At 34.7% G+C, this 25,861-nt stretch overlaps 1 protein-coding gene across 1 annotated transcript; it reads right to left on the bottom strand.

Moving 5' to 3' along the window:
- Positions 1 to 2: 2 nt before the first annotated feature.
- LOC110715350 (nicotinamide adenine dinucleotide transporter 1, chloroplastic-like) lies at positions 3 to 14,178 on the bottom strand. The gene is made up of 9 exons (XM_021893916.1): positions 13,676 to 14,178; positions 13,420 to 13,518; positions 11,396 to 11,502; positions 6,092 to 6,140; positions 5,572 to 5,684; positions 2,750 to 2,844; positions 1,324 to 1,412; positions 1,086 to 1,180; positions 3 to 999 (listed from the first exon to the last, which is right to left on the bottom strand). Exons 1-9 carry the CDS (start codon positions 13,755 to 13,757, stop codon positions 613 to 615), a joined length of 1,116 nt encoding a protein of 371 aa, XP_021749608.1. The 5' UTR covers positions 13,758 to 14,178; the 3' UTR covers positions 3 to 612.
- Positions 14,179 to 25,861: the final 11,683 nt, after the last annotated feature.

Raw genomic sequence — 25,861 nt, 5'->3', positions numbered from 1 at the left:
AATGAAAATAAAAAATTTCTAACATTCAAAACAAATGTTAATCAAATTTTCCAGCATTCACAACAAAGAAAGAATGTAAACATGTACAATTTGAAATGTTGCATAAACAATTTTATGCAATCAGCCGCAAATGCACAACTGTACAATCAAAATAAACAGATATACATGAATCTTGAAAAAGAGGGGGAAAGGAAACAATAGAGAGAGCAGAAGAAACAGTGCCGATGGCACGCGAGCACTTAAAATTTAAGCCGAGCAATATGTTACAATGGTTCTCTATGTTAGAGATATTAGGGAAGTCCATGTTCCTAATATCTCTTACACTATGATTTCGTCATCATCATATACTCAGGCCTCAGGGCACTTGCCTGGATTCCGCGACCTATGCGTCAGTCAGAATCAAGTACAAGAATAAACTCAATCAGGGTTTCCTTGCCAGCAGAATAACAGAAGTCACCCAAGAGAATACTCTCATCACCAAATTGGAAAATAATGGCTTTCATTGTTCCTGAACTTCACTATTAACTGTTTTACTTTCTGTACGCACTAAAGTTTTCAATTAATGGAAACTGTTTTTTCCTGCATTACAGAGTTGCAACTATCAATCTATCACTATCTCGCCGTCAACTGGTCCTTACTCACAGGGATTGACGGTGCTCTACTATTAGATTGGTCCTGTGTGTGCTCAGAACCAGAGCCACTCTCTTCTTCACCCTTCACACTACATTGAGGCTTGCTATGATCATCAATATTAGATTGGCTTAATGGTGTCTTTGTTGCAGGAGTTACTAGCTGCATCAAATACCTAAGAATCATCTCATAACTTGTAAATGTAATGACAGCATTTGGGACTGTTCTCATTAGGTTAGTTGCACATCCACGATAAAATCCAGCTAGACCTTCAGCTAGGAAAACCTTACGGACACAATCAACAACCCCAGAGTAATGAACTTCACGATTACGAACTTGCCCTTGCTCCTGAAGCCTAGAACGAACAACCTGATAAAGCTAAAAAAAGTAAGGCAAATGCCAAAAGGTAATTTGCTAGAGTACAAAAAATATAAGGACTGCGATCAGAAACAAACCTCATGGGGATAAGTCAACATTGAAGCTACTATCTTCGACGATGAAGAAGCTATTGCAACATCTCCTGTACTTAGCTTGTCAACAGTTGTGTTTTCTGCAAATCAAACAGTGCCAAGTTCAGCATTACAGCAAACAAGTCCAATAAAATGGTAATTTCTGCAAATCAAACAGTGCCAAGTTCAGCATTAAAGCAAACAAGTCCAATAAAATGGTAAGGAGAAGAAGTTTTTGTAATACCCCTGCTCGCCAAATAGAACTTGATTCTTTCATATGCAGGAAACTGGATGGCTACATGAGTTATCCCTGCCAATGAAGGCAAAAGCCCACTGTTCAAACCAATTACTCATCAGTATCAAGAGGTAAAAATAACAAAATTTCCAAATATATCATTGTCGACAATTAAAAATATTTTACACAATAAAAAACTTGTTCTACAATTCACCAAATTAACCAACTTCCAAAAACAAATTTCACACATTTTACCAGCTTCAATTGATACAGCACTGAACATTTTTAGCCGATAGAACAAAGCTCATTGAACAAATTGAACTAAACTAATTAATCAGAAATACATAGGCCATCCTAACCAGACAAAGATTAAAGAAAGCAATATTATCCCCAAAATATGAACGGAAATAACAATGCTTATACTTAACTACCCTCCAAACCTCCATCCATACATAATGATCCCATATCATAAGTTTACACAACAATAATATTCAATGCTTTTAACTAATATCCTATTTAAGCTGGGATGGCCAGATGGCTGCACCTACCCTCTGCGATAACAGAGAAGATGTTTATAATAACCTTATGACCAAAAATGCAATAACCGTTACTTTGATAAATAAAGTAGCTTTATGACCCAAAATGAAACAACCTTTGCTCCAGATAAATAAGAGTACAGCAATCAGTCATGTTGTATCAGTCCAATGTAGCATTAGTATGGGCACATGCTAGTGTAATCTAAAATAAAGAACACTGAATTTTCAACTGTTTTGCAAATGGACAAAAAACCAATACAAAGGCCAATAGACTATTTATTCTATTTATTCTTTATGATGAAATAATAATGGATTGTGTTAACAGCTAACAGAGGACAAGCTGTCCTTCAAACAGAAAAATCTAGAGCTACAGATTAACACACTCTCTTTGAAACGCCTCAACTGAGGAACTCTTAAAAGCACCAAACACCTTAGCCCAAAGTGACACTAAAGAAGTGACTTTGTCCCACCACAAGTCAGAAGACAAAGAAAGTTAAGCAAAGATCTGGAAGTTAAGCTCCAACCACACAGTCACACACATGAAAGCTTTGTGCCTATGAATGCTACTGGTTACGTGATTCAAATTTCAAATAAAACTTTACAAGTTATACTGCCATTGATATAGGTTTTTTGCAATTTTATAGTGAATCCAGCATGTGGAAAAGAAGATTCGTGGGTAGGAAGTAGTTTAAAGGTAAAAGTATTTGTTGTAAAAAGATGTAAATATGCAGGAAAAGGAAAAAAAATAAACTAAGAAAAAAAAAAAGCTAATTATGATAATCACTCCACATAAAACTGAGGACTGTTTTGAGACACTGAAGATGGAAAATAACAATTATTTTGAGATGAGACAAAAGAAACTAAGTAGAATATTGCTTCAATTATTCTGTGTATTTTACCTGTACAACCCACGAATTCCTTCTTCACGCGTTATCCTTGATAAGGCAGAAAGTATGCTTTTATATGGAATTACATCTTTCCTCATTCCCTGCGTCTGAAATTGACAAAGCTTAATGATCAATCATAATAGGTCCCACCAAAATGAATATATTAATCAGAGTTTTTTTAGAAAGAATGAAACAATAATTGTATCTATACTTGATCACATGTAGATTGCAAGCTTTAAAACAAGTGGCAAACAATTTACCCATTGAACTCAATAAACTTGTAAATTAGTATTTACCCTATATCAAAGAAACCAGTTCCAATTTTCAATCATCAATGAGAGTAAAGAATAAAATAAATTAAAACCCAAACTTGATAACCAATGATTTGTTCACTCAAAGGCAGAGTTTATTTAACAAATTCTACTTTGAAAAAGCTTTTTCTGACCACCCAACAAAAATGGTTGCAGAAAATGTTATCATCCAAGAAAAACAACAATCTTGCGAACAATTATTCAAAAAAAAAAAAAAAAAAAAATCAAACAGACATAGTTGGAAGACATTCACATAAACTGAATTTCGTCTTCTCACACAGTCTGTATAAAAAATTACACCTCCGTTTCAATTTATTTGCTACAATGTAACATTCACCAACATCTAGGTAAAATTTGTGTGTGAGTGGTAAATGGAGAGATAAAAATAAAGTTGCATGTGATGAGGAGAGATAGAGAGAAATGACAAGTAAAAAAAAGGGAAAAAAAAAAAAACATTTGTTGCAAATAATTTGTAGTATCCATTTATGGTAAATGTTGCAAATAAATTGAAACAGAGGTAGTATATAAGAGATAGAAGTTATAAATGATATAAAAGGGCCCTACTTAGTTCAAAATAGATGAAGCATGAATGTTTACTCACATGATACAAATCTCAAGTCTTTAATGAGTATTTACCCAGTTATTAAATATTTTCCCCTAAGCTTCTCACGTACTCACGTACTGTACACTTACTATGCATTATATTCACCTGATATTTACTTATCTGAACCTTATTTTAACTCGATTTATTTCAACTTATCTGAACTTGAATAAACTAAGCTGAACTTATCTAAACTTATTTAGTTGTAAATGAATTTGGGTAGCCCTTATTTGAACTTTACTGAACGTATTACCCTTTGTCTGATCTAATATTTCCTGAAATAAGTGGAAATGAGGTGAGCTGAACAAGGTCTTAAGGAAGAACTGAAGAAGATATAAAACATGTGACAGTTCAAGATATCTCCTGCATGACTGGCATAGCGAGCCTTGAGCAAAATAAGCATGGTAGTAGGTGCGAATCTTTAAGGTGACACGTTTGTATAAATCCCAATGAATAACACTGATTTAATAATCTGCAGTCATAAGTTGAGATAAACATTTCATCCCCCAATTTGACATTTGATAGACTATGTCCATTCCAAGAAATGCTTTCAATGGTAATCTAAGTGCTGAAATGATTGTACTTGATAAGACTCATAAGAATGAGTAATTTTATTTATAAAACCATTAACACAAGTCTTTCATACAGCAATTGCTGACTTGCCACAAAATCAAATCCCAAAATAGGTGTATGAGTCACAATACTTCTTAATGAGATCTCAAAATCAAATAAATACCCACTTTGACATAATAGATTTTCACATGCAACACCAAACACTACCAGCACTGGTCTAGAGGCTAGAGCACAGCACAAACAATAAATTCTTACCACAAAACTATGTTCAATCTAAAATAACATGAATATAAAGAAGCTATTTGTTGAATACAACATACCCCCTCCATCCTACATTAATAGGCTAAATTTCTATTTTGGAATGTCCCAATATATAGGTCACTTTTTATAAATAGTAAGTAAAAGCATGGAATATCCAGTATTACTCAAACTTTCTTTTTTCGATTTAATAAGTAGTATCATGATAAGATGTGTTATAAACAATTGTACAAATTATCAAGGATGGTTAGGGTATTTCGAGTGAATACCTTGAGAATGACCTGTAACCAAATGTGGCCAATTAAAGTGGGATTGGTTATAGTTATTTTTCATCTAAGCATATGCCACTATCCAAAACATACTTAACATTATTTTGGGAATACGTAATTCCCCTCCCTCATATTTCCAAAATAATGTTACCTCTGTTAAAAAATTTGGTAACCACCTTTTTTGTGAGAGAAATAAGCAATTGTCCTTAAATATCCACTAATTGCTCCTGTTCGTAACCTTTAAGCCAACATCAAACTAACTTCGGTCGGCACTTAATTTATTAGAAAAATTCTACTCCTTCCATCCCGTAGTGTTTGCTAGGTGTTTCCATTTGAATGGTTCTGAAAGGCTAATATCCGCATTAATTAATTGTCCACAAGTAAAATTATAATTAATGCAAGTTTGATGATATCTTGCTTTCGTTACTCCGTAATTTCCAAACCAATGCAATCAAAATTAATATCAAGGAAGAATAGTTTACTTATGTGAGAATACTTTTGTCTGTTTCAAATCTTAAAAGCAAGTTTACATGATCTTATATGTTTTATGAATTTGTTAAAAAATAAATAAAAAATTGTTGTCCCAAAAGACAGGTTTTTAAGGACTTTCAGCCCATACATCCAATCAATATCAGCATTTTTAGATTGCCAAACCAATATCGAAATTGCAAAGGATTGTCAAGTTTCAGCTTTCACCTAATATGATCGAAGGTCAAAAGTCAAGCAACAAAATTTCCACACACAAGTCAATGGGGGTGACCATGTGCTTAGTAGTGTGACCAAGTTCAGAACACATAGCATATGACCAAACATCCTACTTACTTGGAGTCGGGTCTTCACTACCCACAGGGGATTAGCTGCGACAGCTGTAGCAGCTCCAGCACCAGCAGCAGCAATCATATTTCTACCAATTGTAAGCTGACCATTACCATGCTCTAGATAAATGGAAACAATTTCAGTCGTAGAAAACCATAACAATATAAAGTGAGTAACAAATACTTTTACTCCCTCCGTCCCATAATTTCGTGCCTTTAACCTTTTTGGGTGTCCCAAAATGTTGTGCCTGTTTCTAAAAATAGCCCATAATTATTACTTACTTTTTATCTTTCCTATACAAAATACACATATACCTAAAAAATCATTACTTACTTTTTCTCTTTTTTCATACAATATTCTCTACTTTTTATCAATCCCATACAATATTCTCTACTTTTTATCTTTCCAATAGAATATTCTCCTACTTCCTCCATTTTCCTTAATTACCGTGTTTTTAGCAAAATAGGCACGAAATAATGGGACGCAGGGAGTAATTAATTTCATAAAAAGTGTCAAATAAACCAACCATCTGTTTGGAGTAAACCTTTAAGATGTTCATAAACAGCAAAGTATACCTACATACGAAATGAACAAGTATGTCATTCAAAAAATTTGGAGGTAGTATATGGAGCATGTATCTCCACAGAGCCACAAAAAAATAGGAATGGAGGTATTAACATGGAGAGTGCAAATATATGCCAGAATATAGAAAAATTGGATGCAATAAACCTACTCTTTTGATATTAGATAGAGAACTTTAATAAATCTAGCATGAAATCTGATTCATTACCAATTTTATCAAGTAAATTACATAAAGGCCAATACCTATCGTATAGATAACTGTTGCTAAGGAAAGAGCAAAATAAAAACCAATTTAATGTACAACGATACTGATCTCATATATAAGGAAAAGAGCCTTGAGATCCAAATAAAACAAAATAAAATAATAATCATAATAAACTAAGAAATACTGCTAGTTGTAACATGTAATTAAACTAAGAAAACCAATGTTAGGCTACTAAATTAATGTCAATGAGCCAATTTCAACAGGTTTTAGTACATAGCATCCATTTAGAATCCTCATAGCCCTGATTTTATTTGGAAACTCAGAGTAGTATGATGTGATGCTATGACAATTGTGCATGTGTTTTATCATCACAGAGAACACCAAAGCTCTTAACATCAATCCATAGACATTCCTTCAAACAAAATTTCAACTCCTATTACTTGATTTGTGGTGCTAAATCCATTGATGACCTGATGAAGTACCACAGGTGCAAAATTGAGTTCAAAAAATCAAACAATACAGTTAATGCAATAGCAATTTTCCCAAAAGACCGTCTTTGAAATCCACAAGTGACATCCATACTTTATTCCACGCCAATCTTCTAAAGGTAACATAAGAGATAGGATTGTGGATTATTAAAAGGAGTTGGAGCCGTCACAAATGGCATGATGGAAGGAGTAACACATTCTTTATCCATTTTCTTGAGTTCTAATATGAACTGATAACCAAGGAAAATATAGCAGTTTTAAGAGGGAAAAGGTAATCGCAGCCCCATGTTGATTGGAGGTCAGATAAGGAATATAGCAAAGGTGATTAGATCTTAAAAAACAGATGTGAAAAGAAAGTGAGCAGAACGCCAGAACATAGGAAAACGGAAGGAGTATAATAGAACGGCCACCGTCTCCCTCTCATTCTATATAATAATTTTCAAAAGAAATTGAAGAAAAAGATGAAAAAGAATAAATAATGGAAATCACAAAGGTGCCATTAATGTCTAGATTGTAATATGTAAAGCCAATTAACTAAGCTACAAAAAACAAAAGCTCTCATTTTGTCCTTTTCTCCAAAATTAACAGTGAGCTAGAGTGGTATCGTTTATGCACTTATCACTCACTTACAATCATACCTAGAAGAGATAGGCACATGAGTGCGCAAAACACACCTATAGCCTAAAACACATACACACATCAAGAATCTTCTTCTTCTTCTTCTGCTTGAACGCCTTAATCCCATGAGTGGAGTTGACTACATGAACCAACATGAGGACTTCCCGGGAGGTCACCCATCCTAGTACTACTCTCAATCATTGTGGCTCTTGTCAAACGATGTGACAAAATATGATAATAACTTCCAAAAATGTACCAGATTATTTCTATAAATGCATAATTGCAAATGAAGGGACAACCAATATGCATATATCTCCTCAAGTACATGAATTAGGCCGCCCATGGTTGTTTAAGAATCAATTTTGACCCCATGTTACCTAACTCGCTAATCCACCCAATCCCAAAATAAATTAAGCTATAAATAAGCAATTTGGTACATGATACTAATGCACTATGCACTTTGATTGTTAATTTTACTCATTATATATTAGTAAAAACTAGTTTGTCAAATTTAATAAAATAAAATAAAATAAATCTTTCATATGTTTTTATGAATATAAAATATTTAAGAGATATGGAAGGAGCATCTTTCATTAAGACATTTCCACATCAGTCGATATGGGATATGAGGTTTTCGCATCCAATAATCTACCAATTACAATTAAATACAACTCGCTCGTAGATTTAATTTTTCATCCTAAAAATTTTCTAGAATATGGATAAAAAAACCTACGTCATGTAGATATTTGGAGGCAATGTATAAATAGGCTCAAGGAGCACAAAGGAATTTCAAAATTCCCTAGGAACGCCTTAGTGCACTTCGATGTGCCTTGTTGAAGTGAGGGGCATATAAAAAGCAATAAAAAAATTTGTGAAAAAGATGTAGTGGGCCACATGCTTCAACTACGCTTCATCAAAATCACTACGACGGACAACAAAAGGTGCATGACCCCTAAGGCCCTGCGCGTTAGTGCCTAGGCGCGCTTTTTCATACATAGTTTGGAGAATAATTGGAGTTATGGATATTGAGGATAAGATAAAGGAGAATTGATTATGATGATTTGGGCATATTAGACATCGATTGGAAGATGCTCCGATAAGGAAAGTGAAGGGTTAAGGTAATGGAGATCTCAAGCATAGTCGAGAAAGACCAAAGATGACTCGAGTGGAAGGAATGATGTAGCACTAGATGAAAGCGAATGGAGGACGATCTTTATGGGCTTTCGACTCATGCATCCGACCTCATCTCTATGGAAATAAGGCTATGGGTTTGTTGTTTTAACACTAGATGACCAATATAAACCTTATTCGGAAATTTAGAAATTTTAAATCCATACCATTCAATGTAACCAGGGAAAATCAACTCCATAAAACACCTATGGTTTTGATTCTTTTCTTTGTTAAAAATAGTAATTGGATTCTATCCAACTTTCCTTTCAAAAAGCTCAAAGATAATCACCTTTAAAACCTTGTACTGGAAAACAATCATCTAATTGTTCTCTATAGAGAATTTTTTAATTGTCCTCAAAGAAGAGGGGAAAAAAATAAATAAATAAATAATTCAATAACATTTTAGCCCAGTTCAGCTGAATTTCCCCTATTGAAAAGAGGTTAGATAAATTTTCTTTTTTTTTTTTTTTTTTTTTACTTATATCTTATGAATTAGTGCTTCTCACCATGAAAAGTGAAGTGAATGACACTCTGCCTAGGATTTATATATTTGATAAGTCATAGTTAAAGGTAAGTTTGGAGCCTTGTGATATATTCCATTCCCACAATTCTATTTGCCATTTCAATAGGCTACAATTTCTAACTTCAAATTCTAATAAAACCACCTATTCAACAAAACCCAAACAAATTTGTCTCCATTCTTTGTTAATCCCCTTTCCTACAATTCTTGGTATTTCTAAGGCCATGTCCAAATTACATTTTCTGCTACGATATTTTACAAGTGGAGATGGTGCGTAAGAAATGTTACATTTTGGGTAATAAATAGCTAACAACCGGAAGAAAGGTAGTCATAAGGAAATTCTATTGGTCCCCTTCAAATTCACTTTATTTTATCTTATAATACTTATTGACATCATTTTAAGAGAATCTGAAGAGTAGTCCACCTTCCAGAAACAAGCAGGACTTTATCACTGCTATCTGTTCTTATGATCGATTATAAGAGCATCATAGAACCCTAAGAGAACCTAGCTACACATGCAAATTTCTATACACATATATAAATATGTACATAAAGTGATAAATCCCTATTCCCCCACTAAAAAAGGCCCTGTTCTCCACCTGATTTTACTAGACTGAAATTAATTTTGATAGATTGTAACTGACTATTACTGATCCCAACTTATTTTTACTAATTGAAAATAATTTTTACTGATTCACTAGTATACTTTTCTATAGAAAGTTACTGATAAAAACTGATCAAAACTGGAGTTTTAAGAAATTTTCACTACGAGTAAATATATATACTAAAATAGTTGATTGTATTCCTTTCTGGGAAATTTCTTTTTAGTCGACATGTTTTTTTAATATAAAAAAGTTTTCTTATGTATAATTCCTACTTTACCCTTATTATCCCACATTTTGAGAGGGTAGGAGTATTATTGTCTTTTTCCTTCTTTTTATCATACCTATATGTGTGTCAAAATCAAGTGCGTCAACTAATAAAGAACGGGTTAAGAAGAGAAAAAAGCCTTAAGAGGTAAAAAGAGATCAGATGTCGTTGCCAAATATTGGTAAATTATAAACCTTCTGGTGCAAAAGGGGGGTATTAAGACATCTGATGTTAAAATCCGCTAACATGGAAAAGATACAGAGAATCAAACCCGGTCCACAACAAATGTTGTTCAAGAAATTCATGATATTATTATGTTGCAAATGAATTACCAAAATGTTTGATTTGCTTGATGAAGTTAAGTACACTAAACGCATATTTTCTTTTTATAATAATTTTTTTAATAAATGAACAGAAAACAGAAGTACAGAAGACAGAAGACAAATTTCCCTCAAAACACCAAAGAACAAATTACATATTAGCACAATTCCACTGAATTTCCCCCACCAACTTTAAAGTCCTCCCCTGCCTTAGCCCACAAAGAAGGTAAATAAATTATTCTATCCTACAACAAAGCACTAGTTGAAGCAGTGCATTCTGTTCTAATCACAAAGCGAACTTGCAGCATATACAGCCAATAGGCTCCTCCAACTTTGCCCTTTCACAATGAAGACAGACATGACAGCAGGACTCACTATTACCATGACATGAAATGCAAACATCCTGTGAAATAACCATTCATCGTCTTCTCAAAAGGCATTAGATAATATCATTAGTGTTGATTCTACACCAAGGTGCATATTAAGAGGAACACTAGCCTTCCAAGCAATCTATGAAATTAAGAAAGGGGGTGCCTAGGTGTCAAAGATAGACAAACCAAAAACTATTGCAAGTTAGATGTTCCCTAATTACATGTTCTGCCCAACGACTCCTGAGTAACCAACTAAGGAGGCCAACTCCCATGCAGCTTCAATTTGTAAACTGCTAAGACTCTGGTAAGTAATCACAACCACTGAACCACATCTTACTATAAATGCAGCCAAGAACTCACTTCGATGTTCAGAGTGCCCATTTAAAAAAATTCACGAGAAAGAAAAAAAATGATTACTATGGGGTAACAACGCATAATAAACAATAAGATGCCAGAATATTAAATGATGGAAAGAACTTAGATAATTAACATGTTAAATCATATCACTGAATCAAGTGACCAAGCAATAAAGTAATTAAAAATTAATCAGCTTCAATAAAAGGGGGAAAAACACTCCCTTCACTGGAACCTCAGGAACATTGTATAGAGTGGGAAGTGAACAAGATGTATACAGATAATTATAATTGTTTCATTCAAAATCCTAAGTCAACTAAGCTTAAGCATACCGCCCAATTTGGAAGTAAAGCAAAAATTGTTGGAGAAAGCCCACGATACATGCCACGAAACCCTTCCTTTTTAACAATGTCTTGAAGGCTTGTAATGATAATGCTACCTGCTTCACATATAATATAACTTTATTAGATAAAAAAAATCAAAAGTTAAGGAAAGCAGTAATAGACCAGCAGCATACTAAAAACAAAAACAAATAAGAATGAACAAGATTTGATCTTTCACAGCTGTGGTCTGGTTCAAGTTCACAGATATATAGTCAGAAGTAGGAATCATTTGAAAGATTTGACCCTCTAACTTGTACCAGAAATTTACATTTACTAAATGAATCCCATGCAGCCATGCCTATAAGAAGTTCAAAATGACTTCAGCCTAATAAATCGTGTTAGGGTACCAGCAGTATACAATTTCTAGAAACATGTTTGATTTAAATCCCTTTGCTCTTCCAATAGAACAAAAGTGAATGAATGAATTGCATGTCAAAATAAGCTCATTTCACCAGCAAATGAATGTTAAGGGATAGAATTCACAGTTCATGAGAACCAGATCAAGTGCTTAACTCAAAATCACAGCAAATGTTGAAAGAGCCTAGAGGTCAAAGCTCCTGAAAGAAGCACTTAGTTGTTCAATTACATTGCTGTAAGCAGAAAAGGGAAAATATTTGCAGCATAATTAGTTATTTAATCTAGGTCATAGAGATTCTGTGTAGACAATTGAGCTTTAAACCATCACCAAAAAGCAATTGAAGAGCTTCCGGATGAATTATAAGGATGTTCAGTACTCTCCAATCCAAGTTGGACTTGAAGTCAGGTTATTATCACATCCAAACAAGGGCAGGGGATGAAGTCTAGACAATCCTCTGCACACATAAGGGTATTATGAGTTTGTGGCCGTGCCTTTTGCGCTTACCAATCCCAAGCTACCTTACTATCCTCTGCACACATAAGGGTATCAAATGAATCCTTATAAGTCCGATTGTTTGCGGGGTCAGTTAAAAACTGTTCAGCTATCTAGAACAACAAAACAGTTGAAAACCAAAAACATCATTCTTCTAAACCCCCAAAGTCACTCCACCATCTCTACCACATCAATAAAAAACCAAATCACTTTTTTAACTGTTGCATTACGTACAAAGCAATTTAGTAGTCCAATCATCTCAATGCCCTCTCACATATCTTTATGTTGGTGAAGCTACTTCTCAATTACCCAAAAAAAAAAAAAAAAAAAAAAAAAAGTTGCTATAATAATATCATGTAATTTCTAATTTAAAATATAGTTAAGCATCCACTGTATCCTTGATATACTATGACATCCTTCTTCCAAAATAATTTATCATTAAAAAAGCATTTTGAAAAAAATAAAGCTCTAATAAAATAGAGTACATCATTCAGATTCAATTAGCATACCTAGCCATTAACTTTACAATCATTTGATCAGAAAAGAAAAAAAACTTCCACAGCTAAGTAACTTAAGTTCTTCAACTAGGCTCGACACCATTGTATCCTATGACTTATATATTAACACCTCCAAGAAGAATACTATTCAAACCATCCATTCTCCCATGCTCAAAACAATCAATTGAATAAGAATCAAATTTGAAGTTTAACCATAACCCAAAAAAAAAAAGATCAAAGTCGTCCATTGTATCCTTGATATACCCATGACATCCTTCTTCCAAATCAATTTCTCAAACAAGGAAAAATACCATTCAAACCCTCCATCCCTATCATGCTCGAAACAGCCAATTTGACATGAATTTTTATCAACGATTAAGCAAGTCCCCCCCCCCCCTCCCCAAAAAAAAAAAAATCAAAATCATCCAATTTATCCTTCTTTCTATCAATTTCTCATACAACATAATTTGAAAGATTGTAAACAAAATCATAACAAGAATTCCCTTGCTCAATTTTCAGCAATTACATTTTTTTTTTTTTTGACAGCCAGCAATTACATAACCCACATTAATCAAAAACAAAAAAAAATAAAAAATAAAAAGAATCAAACAAGTAAATTCAACTACCTTTGTAAGCAGAAGTAGAAGAAGTGACAGGACGGCCATGAACTTGTAATCTTGTCTTAATTACATCCAATGGACACACAAATGTTGCAGCAATTCCACCTACACTTTCACAACTACTGATATCAACCTTTACACCATCAAAATTCCATTAAAAACATCAATTTAACACCAAAAAAAATACAAAAACCTAATCAATCAATTCAATTAACATGCAAAAAATGTAAAATTAAGAAATGGAGGAATTAAAATAAAGAACCTGCAGCGGCGCCAGCGACGGCATCACAGAAAATGTTCTTGCTGCCACCACCACTCTCCGACGACGGTCCACCGCCAGTCATTTCAAACACCCAAATTCAATGAATTAAACAAATAAAATGAAATGGGTATTGGAAAAAAGTATTATTTATATTGCAAGAATCAAAGAATACTTGAAAAAGAGGAGAGAGAAAGAGGCATTTGGCGGGGTTAAGACGGTGCAAAGTGGAGGAAAAATTATTAAATTTGCATTTAATTTTTTGGATGAAAAAGGGAAATTGATTAGGAAATGTGAGATTTGGGAAAAATCTGGGGTGAAAAATAATGTGAGTATTCCAGATTATCTGGGTTTTCTTCCTTTTCTGTTGAATCAATCCCAAGAATGCTTACGTTTTTTCTGTTTCAATGAATTAATGAATGGGGTTGAATTGTTGAATTTGTTGAAATGTTGAGTGTGTTTTTCGTGTTACCTGGGTTAACGTTGTAATAATGTGATGATGAAGATTAATTATTTAAACTTGGGCTTATAAATTGTGTTTAATTATAATCACGATTATTTTATTTCATTACATAGGATAAGATAGAAGATTGAGTTGAGCAATATAATAGGGATAGAGTCAAAGAAGGGACGTTTTCCCAAACTAAGCCATTTTTGGTAAATATTAACCAAATTGGTTGTGTGGCAAAAGTATTTACGAAACTAAGCTTCTAGGGTAAAACGCTGTCTCGGACAGCGTTTTATATCCTAATTTTTTTTTTAAAAAAATCAATGTGTAAAACGCTGTCTCGGACAGCGTTTTACGTGTTGACTTTTTTCTTTTCAATTTCGGAATTTTTTGATTTAAAATTTTCTAAAAGAAAATTGAATATGTAAAACGCTGTCCCAGACAGCGATTTACATATTGACTTTTTTTTAAAAAAAAAAAATTACCAAGTTTCTGATTTAAAATTGGTTTTTTTTAAAAAAAAAAAAAAAAAAAAAAAAAAAAAAAAAAAAAAAAAAAAAAATTAGCTAGTGAAACGCTGTTCGAGACAGCGTTTCACTTACTAATTTTTTTTTTTTTTTTTTTTTTGTAAAAAATCAAAAACTTGTTTTTTTAAAAAAAAAAAAAATAGTGAAACGCTGTCTCAGACAGCGTTTCACTTACAATTTTTTTTTTTTTTTTTAACAAAAAATCAGAAAATTGGTTATTGTTTTATTTAAAAAATTAAAATGTAAAACGCTGTCTGAGACAGCGTTTTACATATTGAGTTTTTTTTTTTTACAAAAATTTTAAATCAGAAATTACGAAATTAAAAAGAAAAAAGTCAACACGTAAAACGCTGTCCGAGACAGCGTTTTACACTTTGATTTTTTTAAAAAAAAAAACAGGGTATAAAACGCTGTCCGAGACAGCGTTTTACCCTACAAGCTTAGTTTCGTAAATACTTTTACCACGCAACCATTTTGGTTAATATTTACCACAAATGGCTTAGTTTGGGAAAACGTCCTCAAAGAAAGGAGTGTGATTGTACATTTGTACTATGACTTTATAACTTTTTGTAGCATGAAAATATGGAAATGTATTTGATTTTATTTTGGATTTATGACTTTATGAGTACTATGCATGCTTGAAAAATGTGTGGGTTGGCTTTGGTCATCTTTGAAAGTTTGAAGTCATATGAAAACAACAATTTTATTTTCCAATATCATCATCCCTCGTTTTTTTATAATTGCATTAGTTTGATCGACGTATTTGCCAAGACGTAATTTTGACCATTAATATCTTTAATTGTGTATTGGTAAAAGAGAAGGTTTTGCGTGAGACCGGACTCACCGTGAGTCCAATATGTATGACAATGATATTCTAATATCTAACAATAATAATCTAATACCTGACAATAATAATCTAATATCTGACTATAATAATCTAATACCCAACAATAATAATCTAATACCTGACATTATTTTCTCCTTCACCACTGACCCTCTTCTTCTTCCATGGCTATAATATTTTCTTTCTCCTCAACCCTCAGATTTCACATCATCTCTAACAAGCCCTAACAATTCATCTCCATCCGACACCTTCCCCTCTAAACTCACACTCAAAGCTCTCCTCGACTTAATCACCGCAGCACGAGGCATCCGAACAGTCCTCGATGCCGAAGCAGCAGCAGCAATGTCGTAGAGGATGGAAGTGGGTTGGACGTGGAGGAGTGTGATGGAGTCGGAGGGACGGAGGTAGTTTTGGACGGCCCATTGAACAGCAAAGGCGCTCTCGTCGCTGAGATCGACAGGAATTACGATTTTCCTGTGGGGGGGTTCGTTGCCGGCGGCGGAAGTGGTGGTGGAGGAAGACGGTTGAAATGGGTAACGAGGTGATGATGGTTGGATTTCGATGGCAATTGGACGGTCGAGATTTGGTTTTGATGGTGAACTCATTTTAGCGAGAGTTGTTGAATGAATGGTGTTGTGAGTATTGGCGACGGACTCACGGTGAGTCCGTCTCACCCAAAATTTTACCATTAGTAAAAATTGTAAAAAAAAAAAAGAATAAAAATAAAAAATAAAAGGGAAATTCTATTTGGTGGCCTCGTGGTTTCAAAAATTCCACATGGAAGACAAACTTTTTTTTTAGTCTCTTTCGTGGCACCAAGGTTTAGAAAAATATACATAGTGACCTTTTTTAAGTTTATGGCTAACCTTTTTAGCTAAAATGGTTAACCTTTTGATTTTTTTTTAAAAATAAATTAATTTAAAAAATAAAATAAATTAATTAAAAAAAAAAGTCAGCCACCATCAACTACCACCCTGCCACCACCAACCCCACACCCGCCGGCGCCCATACCCACCCTCGCCGGCGCCCAGACCCACCCTCGCCGGCGTGCAGGCCTTCCCAGCCGTCGCCAATCCCCCTGAACCACCACCCCATCCCCGAAACCCCCTCCCTCTTTCACCGAAACTCCACCACCGACCCTTCCCTCACCTCGAAAACCCCAATCGGGCCTCCTCCCACCTCGAGAAAACCCATCGCCCCTCCCCCCACCACGAGAAAATCCAGCTCCGGCTTTGTTGCTTCGATTTGTTGCTTCGATTTGTGGTTGTTGCCGCTTATTGAGAGGTGTGGCTGCTGGTTTGTGATGGAGTTTCGGTGAGAGAGGGAAGGGGTTTCGGGGATGGGGTGGTGGCTTAGGGGGATTGGCGACAGCTGGAAAGGCCTGCACGCCGGCGAGGGTGGGTCTGGGCGCCGACGGGTGTGGGGTTGGTGGTGGCAGGGAGGAAGGGTGGTAGTTGATGGTGGCTGACTTTTTTTTTTTTTAATTTATTTATTTTATTTTTTAATTTAATTTATTTTTAAAAAAAAATCAAAAGGTTAACCATTTTAGCTAAAAAGGTTAGCCATAAACTTAAAAAAGGTCACTATGTATATTTTTCAAAACCTTGGTGCCACTGAAGAGACTAAAAAAAAAGTTAGTCTTCCATGTGGAATTCTTGAAACCACGAAGCCACCAAATAGAATTTCCCAAAATAAATAAATAATGAAAGTAGACATTGCAACTAATCTAATGATTTACTCCCTCCGTGTTTAAATAAATGAAACATTTTGACTTTTTACACTCTAATTCACTTTGACTAATGTTTGTGATTTATACATAAGAATAAATATAGTCTTGTGGGTACTTGTTGGAATCGTCTCAATGAATATTTTATCAATAGGAAAATTTGTCAATAATAAGGCAACCTTTGCGTGGTTAGCTCAAAATAAGCCAACTTTTCGATTAACTCAAATTAAGTCAACTTTTAAAGGGTATTTTTTTAAATAGGTCTGGTGACCTACAACCTACTAAACAAGCCATTTTTTAATTAAAAACAATTTATTACATTTTATTAAATGTTAATTATAATTATATTAAATAAACAAATTAAAAAAGATTAAGAAAAAAAAATCCCAGCAGCCACCCTCTTCCCCCACCCACTGCCAGCTCCCACCTGTCACCGACGGCGACCAACTCCCTCTACGGGCACCGACGACCCTGCCCCTCCAGGCCTCCACCCTTTCCCCCCACCCACAAGTCCACGAGACCCCCACCCCTGCTCCCTTTCCCCTTTCTCGCTTCCCCCACCCCAACACCACCCTCATGTCCCCCCCAATCAAAACAGCCCGCCTCCCTTGTCTGGTTGTACCCAAACCTGATTCGACCCCCACTCCCCCTTCCCCACCCAAATACCACTGCTCCCAAACTCATAAACCAACCCCGACTTTCCGGCGAACTAGAGAGCGAAAAAGGGGAGATAGAGAGAGAGGGGTGAGTGTCGAGGTGGGGGTGTAATACCTTGCAAATTTCCTTCCTTTAAAATACTCTTTTAACTCTAACTAAAACCCTTTTTAGGAAATAAGCAAAATATTACCGCCACTGTGATAACGGCTTAGGCTAATTTTCAAAGTCTCACGGCAGAAGTCTAAAACAAAAACCAACTTTTAAAAATAAAACTTGAGTTCACAACCTCAAAACAAATGTAGAATAAAACATCCACAAGTTGGAACCAATTCAAACATGGCCCTTCTTAAAAACCAATTAAAAACAAACATAATATTGTTAGTCCATAAACAATAACCAATAATTCAAAATATCAAAACTAAGAAACATAACAAGTAACTCTCTGCACTTTATCCCATCATGCTCTTCATGCTTCAAGTACCTGTTACTTTCTCTTTATTTAACTCTCTACTCATCATATAAATGGGTCATAGTAGGGTCAATCCAAAGAAAAGCCAAACACAAAAGTACGAATCAGCAAAGCTGAGTACATATGCACCACACTAACATGAATACCCTAGCATCAAAATAAAAGTAATAATTAAAACATGCTCGCTACACAATCACAATTCAACTTACCTTTGACTTCTAACTAGCAATATTAATTGTTAATAATAATTTTGGATTACGCATCGAACGGGTTTCCTTCCTTGAAAAAATCCCATTTGAATATTGAGCTTCCGATCAGGGAGCTACCCCAATTGGCACCTACTATGTCACCTTGTGAGGGAATTCCATCGCATTAATAATAAAAGAAAGTACAGCGTCCTGTACCCCTGTAGAAGCTATGGTTAAATATAAAACCCCATAACTCCCCCCATATGTTCATACTCAAGGTATATACGTTCCAAGAGTTTTGGTGCGTATCCTCTTACACTTTATGTGATTTACCAATTTAAGTTGTGACAACTCCAACCAATCAATCAAGAACAAACATAACAATTCACAACACATACTTCCATTTCATTCTTGATTTAATTAGTGAACACATACTATTTATTTTAATTCAGGTTCCTTGCCTAATTTTGTGCACAAAGCACTACTAAACTTCCTTGACCAAACTCAACTTACATGAGCGAGTAAATAAAGTAACTTCTTGACTCAACACCAATAATAAATGGGTGAGAAATAAATTCATGAATCATGCTCAATAATTCTAACTTTAGTTCTTTAATTCATATATAAGCCTTGCTTATTAAATACATGCCTTCTTAATACTTGAAAATAAAACATACTTCCATGATTCATACATACTCAACTTGTATCATGCCTCAAATAATATATTCACATGCTTGCATAACAATTCATGCTCAACCAACATCAATTCCAAACATATAATCAACCAAACATGCTACTAATTCATCACTTAAATCATACTTTTACAAATCCTAGCATGATACTACGCATACACAAATATTCTTGTGCACATACGTACCTTGAAAAACGCCTAAACTCGGTCACACTCGCTAGAAATCGCCTAGCTTGAAGCTTCCTACAAATAAGAATACATAACTATAATTAATCTACTATTCTCACAAATTTCTAGCAACTATAATACACTTTAAACCTTACTAATCAACCCAATTTAATGACATAAAAGCCATAAAACCTTTTCTTTTAGTGGCTACCTCAAGTCCTTTCAAAGAAACTTAATTTTTATGACTTAAGTAAAATTTCAGCATACTTATTTAATATAAAACATCACTAATTGACTAGGAAATCATATTTAAATCATTAAAACCTTTTTCCCTTTTATGGATAATCAAACCCTAACTCAATAATTAAAAAGTAGTGTGCATAGATAAATTCCAACATTAATTTGAGGGCTTTAAACTCATTAAAAACATGCACTACATGAAAACAGCTTAATTCCGACGGAAATTCCATCAGAAAATGGTCTTCCGTCGGAATCAGTCTGTCGCAAAACCCTTTGTAGGAAATTCGACCTTTTCCGAAGGAATTTCCGTCGGAAGGCTGGTTTCCGACGGAATTTCCGACAAATTTATCTCTGTCGACGTTTTTTTTACTGAAATTTCGTCGCAATTTTCCGACGGAAATTTCCGTCGGAGTTGGAAAGGTTTCCGACGGAAATTTCCGTCGGTAGAGGTATATTCCGACGGAAATTTCCGTCGGAAAAGTCAATAAAAAAAAACAGCTCCCACCACCCCACCACCAGCCCACACCACCAACCACAAGCCCCCTAACCCGTACCACCAGCCCACACCACTAGCCACAAGCCCCCCTAACCCGTACCACCAGCCCACGCCACCCACCACCACCACGTTCAACCCCTTTTCCCACACCACCCACCACCACCACGTCCAACCGAAAAACCCACCCACCACCCTAACCCGTATCCCCTCCCCACCACCCAAATACCACCACCGAAACCACCACCCACCTCGCCAGATCTACAAACCACCACCACCCACCTCGCCATTCCACACCCTCCCAAACCACCACCGAAACCACGCAAAAAAACATCCAAAAATTCCGACCAAAACCCGGATCTACCCACCACAACCCAGCCAACAAAATCCGAACTCCAACATCCACCACCACCACCATAAATTTTCAAAAAAAAAAACCAAAAAAACAACAAAATTAATTAAAAAAAAAAAAAAAGATACATACCTTAATTCGACCACACAAGACCTCGAAATTGGGTTTACGAGGCCAAATTCGACCATAAAAACTCTAGATTAACTCTAGATGTAGAGTTTTCATGGTCGAATTTGACTTGAAAACCTTGTGTTGTTGATGTTGATGGCGAAAATGACGAGAATTTGTTGTTGGTGGTGTTTGTTGTTGTTGATTTCAAAGTTGGTGGTGTCAGCGAAAATGACGGAAAGAGAAGAAGAACGAGAGAGGAGGAGGGGCGTAGAGGAAGAGAAGGAGAAGGAGAAGGAGAGAAAAAGAAGACAAGGGGCGTAGAGTAAGAGAAGGAGAAGGAGAGAAAAAGAAGACAAGGTGTGTAGAGGAAGAGAAGGAGAAGGAGAGAAAAAAAAGACAAGGTGTGTAGAGGAAGAGAAGGAGAAGGAGAGAGGAAGAGAAGGAGGAGGACAGAGAAAAGATGAAATGAGAAAGAAGGAGGAGGAGAGAGAATCAGTAGAAGGAGAGAGGAAGAGAAGGAGGAGGGTTTTAACTTTTAAGGGTTGGTTTTTTTTTATATATATAATTATATTCCGACGGATTTTACTTCCCTCGGAAATTAAATTTTTCGACAGAATATTCCGTCGAAAAGTTTCGACTGATTTTATATCCGTCGGAAATTTATATTCTGACGGAATATTCCGTCGGAATGCCCATATATTCCGACGGATTTCCAATGGAATAAAAATCCGTCGAAATTTCTGATTTTTCCAACGGAAATACGTGTCCATCGGATACTGTCCGTCGAAAATCGGCCTATTTCTACTAGTGATGTTTAAACCATTAATTAAACAGCAACAACAACCTAGGATCAAACCCTAAACATAAACATTAAATTCCCAAATTCTACGGCTTGTAAATTGGAGTTTTTGATTGAAAAAAAATCTGAAAACACTACAAGAAATAGGCCGGATTCCGACGGAAACGTTCCGACGAACTTAAATTCCGTCGGAAATTTCGAAATTTCCTACAGAATTTGGGTCTGTCAGAAAATTCCGTCTGAAAAGGTAAGTTACGACGGAAAATCCCTCGAAAATATTCCGACGGATTTCTTTTCCCTCGGAATTTACAGGTTTCGACGGAATATTTCCTAGAAACATTTTTTTCGACGGAATATTCCGTCGAAAGCTGTAAATTCCGAGGGGAAAAAATCCGTTGGAACAAATAAAATAAAAAAAAAAACCAAACCCTAACTCTAACCTCTTTCTCTTCCGCCCTTTTTTTTCCCTCTCTTCTCTTTCTCTCTCCTGCGCCTCTTCTTTCCTCTCTTTCTCTTTCTCTCTCCTCTCTTCTCTTTCTCTCTCCTCCTGGTCGCCTATTTTCTTCTCCTTCTTTCCCTTCTTCTCTCTCCGCCTTTTTCTTCTCCTTCTTTCCTCTATTTTCTTCTCCTTCTTTCTTCTCTTCTCTGTCCGCCTCTTTCTTCTCTCCTCTTCTTCTTTTTCTTCTATCCATGACCAACACCATCGCCATCACCCACCATCACCAACAACCAACAACAACAACGGAGACCACAACCATCGTGCAACAACAACGGCGACGACAACAACACCGACAACGCGCAACAACATCAATTGCACAGCCACCGTCGCGAGAATCGTCAACCGCACAAGTGTTGTAGATCTAATTTTTTTTTTATAAATTTCTTATTATGGTTAATTTTTGAAGTAATTGTATTATTAGGTTATAAATTGTATGAGATAATTGTATATTTATCTAATTCCTTAAATTTTTTGTGGTTGATTTTATTTTTATTTTTATCGAAATTCGGAATATTAGATCTTGTTTCGCTTTTTTTTTTGGGTTAATTGTTGTTGTTTTCGTGGTTAATTTTAGATCTACATTTTTTTCATTATTAGATCTACCTGTTTTGGTGGTTAATTTTAGTTTCGATTTTTTTTTTTTTGGTGGTGAACAGTGAACGGAGGTCGTGGTGTGGGGTTTGGGTTGGTGGTGGTCATTGTTTGAGGTTGGGGCTGGTGGGGAGTAGTGGGGGCTAGTGGGGAGTGGTGGCGGTTAAGAGGGAGGTGAGGTCGTGGGGTGGTGATGGTGTGGGGTAGGTGGGGCAGTTTTTTTATTATTATTATTATTAATTTTTCCAACAGAAATTTCCGTCGGAAGGAAGTAGCTTCCGACGGACTCTCGATTAAAGTCAAAAACAGCGCCGACAGAAATAAATCTGTCGGAAATTGGTCTTCCGACGGAATTTCCCTCAGAATAGGTCGAATTCCCTACAAAGAGTTTTGCGACAGAATTTTCCGACGGAATTTCAACTGTTTCCGACGGAAAAAATCCGTCGGAATCAAGCTGTTTTCTAGTAGTGAAATTATATAAATAATTTAACAACAACAAATACCCAAAATCAATACCAAAACATAATCAAAATCATGTTTTAAATTAATGAAAACCATAGAATTAAATTAGGAAGAGAAAAAGAGTTTATTTTATTTTATTTTTTTTATAATAATACCAAACCGCAAAAACAAAAGGAGAAAGAAGGAGGGGTGGCCAGCGGTGCGCCGTCTACTGCTGCTGGCTGCCGGTGGCTGCTGACGTGCGTGAGGGGGAAGAGGAGAGATAGGCGTGGGAGAAGAAAGAAAAAGAAGAGGAAAAATAAGGAGAAAAAGGAGAGAGAAAATAAAGAGAAAATTTTTGGAATTTTTGTGAAGTATGACAATAATGATTTTAGAGTGAAAAATCTTGAGGTTTTGAAGTATTTATACTCCTCTTTTAAAACAAAAACTCATAATTACAAAACTGTCATTACTAAATCCTACTTCCCTATTGACTTTTTCCTTTGGGGCCAACTTGTTGGGCTCTTAAGGGTCCTTAATTTCCCAACAAGTTGATCCAACTATTTAAATAAAGATGACCCAATTCAAAACACTTTTATTGCCTCATTTAATGACCCATATTATTTTATGCACACGTACATAATATTTAAGTAATTAATTTCTTTTAAAATGAAAAAAATCATTTTAATTTATAAAAATAAATAAAATAAATAATTTATATATGTAAAAATATTATAAAAATACGGAGTATTACAGGGGATGTGGGTGTGGGGCAGCGGGAAAAGGGAAAAGGAGGGAGGGGGTGTGGTAGCCGGGGGAGGGGAGGGGGTGGTCTGTGGCCGACAGCCGGTGGCAGGGTAAGTGGTGGGATGGGGGGTTGGCGCCAGGCAGTAGGTAGGGGGTGGCTGGGATAATTTTTTTTTTTTTTAAGTTATATATATATATATAATTGAAAAATAGTTTTTTAAAAAATAATTAATCAAAATAAATCTTAATTAATTATTTTTAAAAAGCACCAACCAAATAATGACACGTGACATAATTGACCGAAGCAACTGGTTACTCCAAAAGATAACTGGTCATGACTCATTTTGAGAAGATACTATATAAAGGCCGACTTATTTTTAGTTAATCAAAAGGTTGACTTATTTTGAGCTAACCGGACAAAGGTTGGCTTGTTCTAGACAAATTTTCCTTATTAATATTCAATTGTTATAATTTTTATTTATTGATATTTAAAGATATTATCAGTCAAGTGTTGCATTGACATACGTGTACAAGGGAAAATTTCATTTATTTAGACACGGAGGGAGTATTAATAATTAATTATCTTTTAAAATTTATTTATTTTATAATAGTGAAAAATTAAGTCAGACATAGTATATGAATAGTGCAAAAGTCAGAGTGATGCATTTAAAAAAAAAAAAGAGGGAATAACTTTTATTCATATTGGAAAATTCATTTATTTTGGGGTAACTTGTGAATTTTGATCATTTTAGAATAACTTTTCAATGAAGTACACTGTGCACCTGATTTTTTAAAAAGTCACAAATAAACCACAAACAACTAATTTAATGAGAATCTATTGTCAAAATTTTAAACTTTAACCATAATAATTAAATAAACACTATATAATGGGACAAATGGAGTGAAATATATTTATATACACCCTTCATTTTTCTGTAAGTGTTACACTTTGACTGATACATAGTTTTAGGCAACTTAATTGTCTTTAATATAATACTCCTTTCATTTTCTAATAAGTGCTCTATTTCTCCAGAGCACATACGCCGATGCAAATCTTCGACCAATAATACCTTTAATTATCAATAAGTATAGATTATAACAATTGAAATTTACATATCTACACATTGAAACGATTCCAACAAGTACCCATAAGACTATATTTTTTTTTATGTATAAATCACAAATATTAATTAAAATAATAAGTCAAGTAAATTCTTTTTAAAAAAAAACAAAAAAAGTCAAGTAAATAGTGCTAATACAGCACTTACAGAGTATTAAAAAGTGGAGGGAGTAAGAGGAAAGTGCAGTATTTAGTTGGGTATTAAAAAATAATAAAATAAGATAATGGAGTTAGTATTTTAATTATTGATTTGTGCACCCAGGAGCACCATGAGCCAGTAAAAAAATAATAAATAAAATAAATAAAACCTAGCAAAAAAAACATTGTTATAAATTATAAAAACATGGATATATATAAAAGAACATGTATAATACTGAATTCTCATAATATTTTTCTCTCTTAAATTAATTTTTCCTAAAAATAATTCAAGGTTTCATTTTCAAATATTAAAATTTTACATTTACAAAATTTATTTACAAAATTTCAGTTTTCAAAATATTTTATTTCAATCATATTATATCACCATTTTTTTTTATTTTATATTAATTATAATATTCATCTTAATAATGGCCGTGTATTTCTTAGAACAACCCGTCTTGTGTGTGGACCTGAAACCCGACCTGAAATAGAAAAATATATAAAATAATTAAAAAAAATCATTTTTAATTAACATTACTAATTAAACACAAATAAATAAACAATCAATTTCAGCCGTCCATTTTAAAAAATTATGGTAGTCAAAAGTCATAAGATTACATTAGAATTTTCACACTTATGACCTTTCATTTCTAAATATATACAAACCACCTACTCTGATTTATCTTTTCCATTCTCACTTTTTATCTTTCTTTCTCATACTCTATAACAATGGACAATGGCTATGATCTCTCACAAATTTGTGAGTTTAGCAAACTAGCTAAATATTAGATTTGCCTGCTTCACACGGCTTTCCCTTCGCCGACTAAAGGGTTCAGAGGCATTGGCCATTCACTCTGTCGCCGACCAAACACAAAGCTGTCTTCAAGTCCTTCGACGGTGATAGAGTTAGGCTCCAATGAGGTAGTGACGACGTTTCACG

The sequence above is a fragment of the Chenopodium quinoa genome, unplaced genomic scaffold (assembly GCF_001683475.1).
Source record: "Chenopodium quinoa cultivar QQ74 unplaced genomic scaffold, ASM168347v1, whole genome shotgun sequence".
NCBI lineage: Eukaryota > Viridiplantae > Streptophyta > Magnoliopsida > Caryophyllales > Amaranthaceae > Chenopodium > Chenopodium quinoa.
Note: the sequence above shows the minus strand (reverse complement) of the source record. Positions and strands in the feature narration are given on the sequence as shown.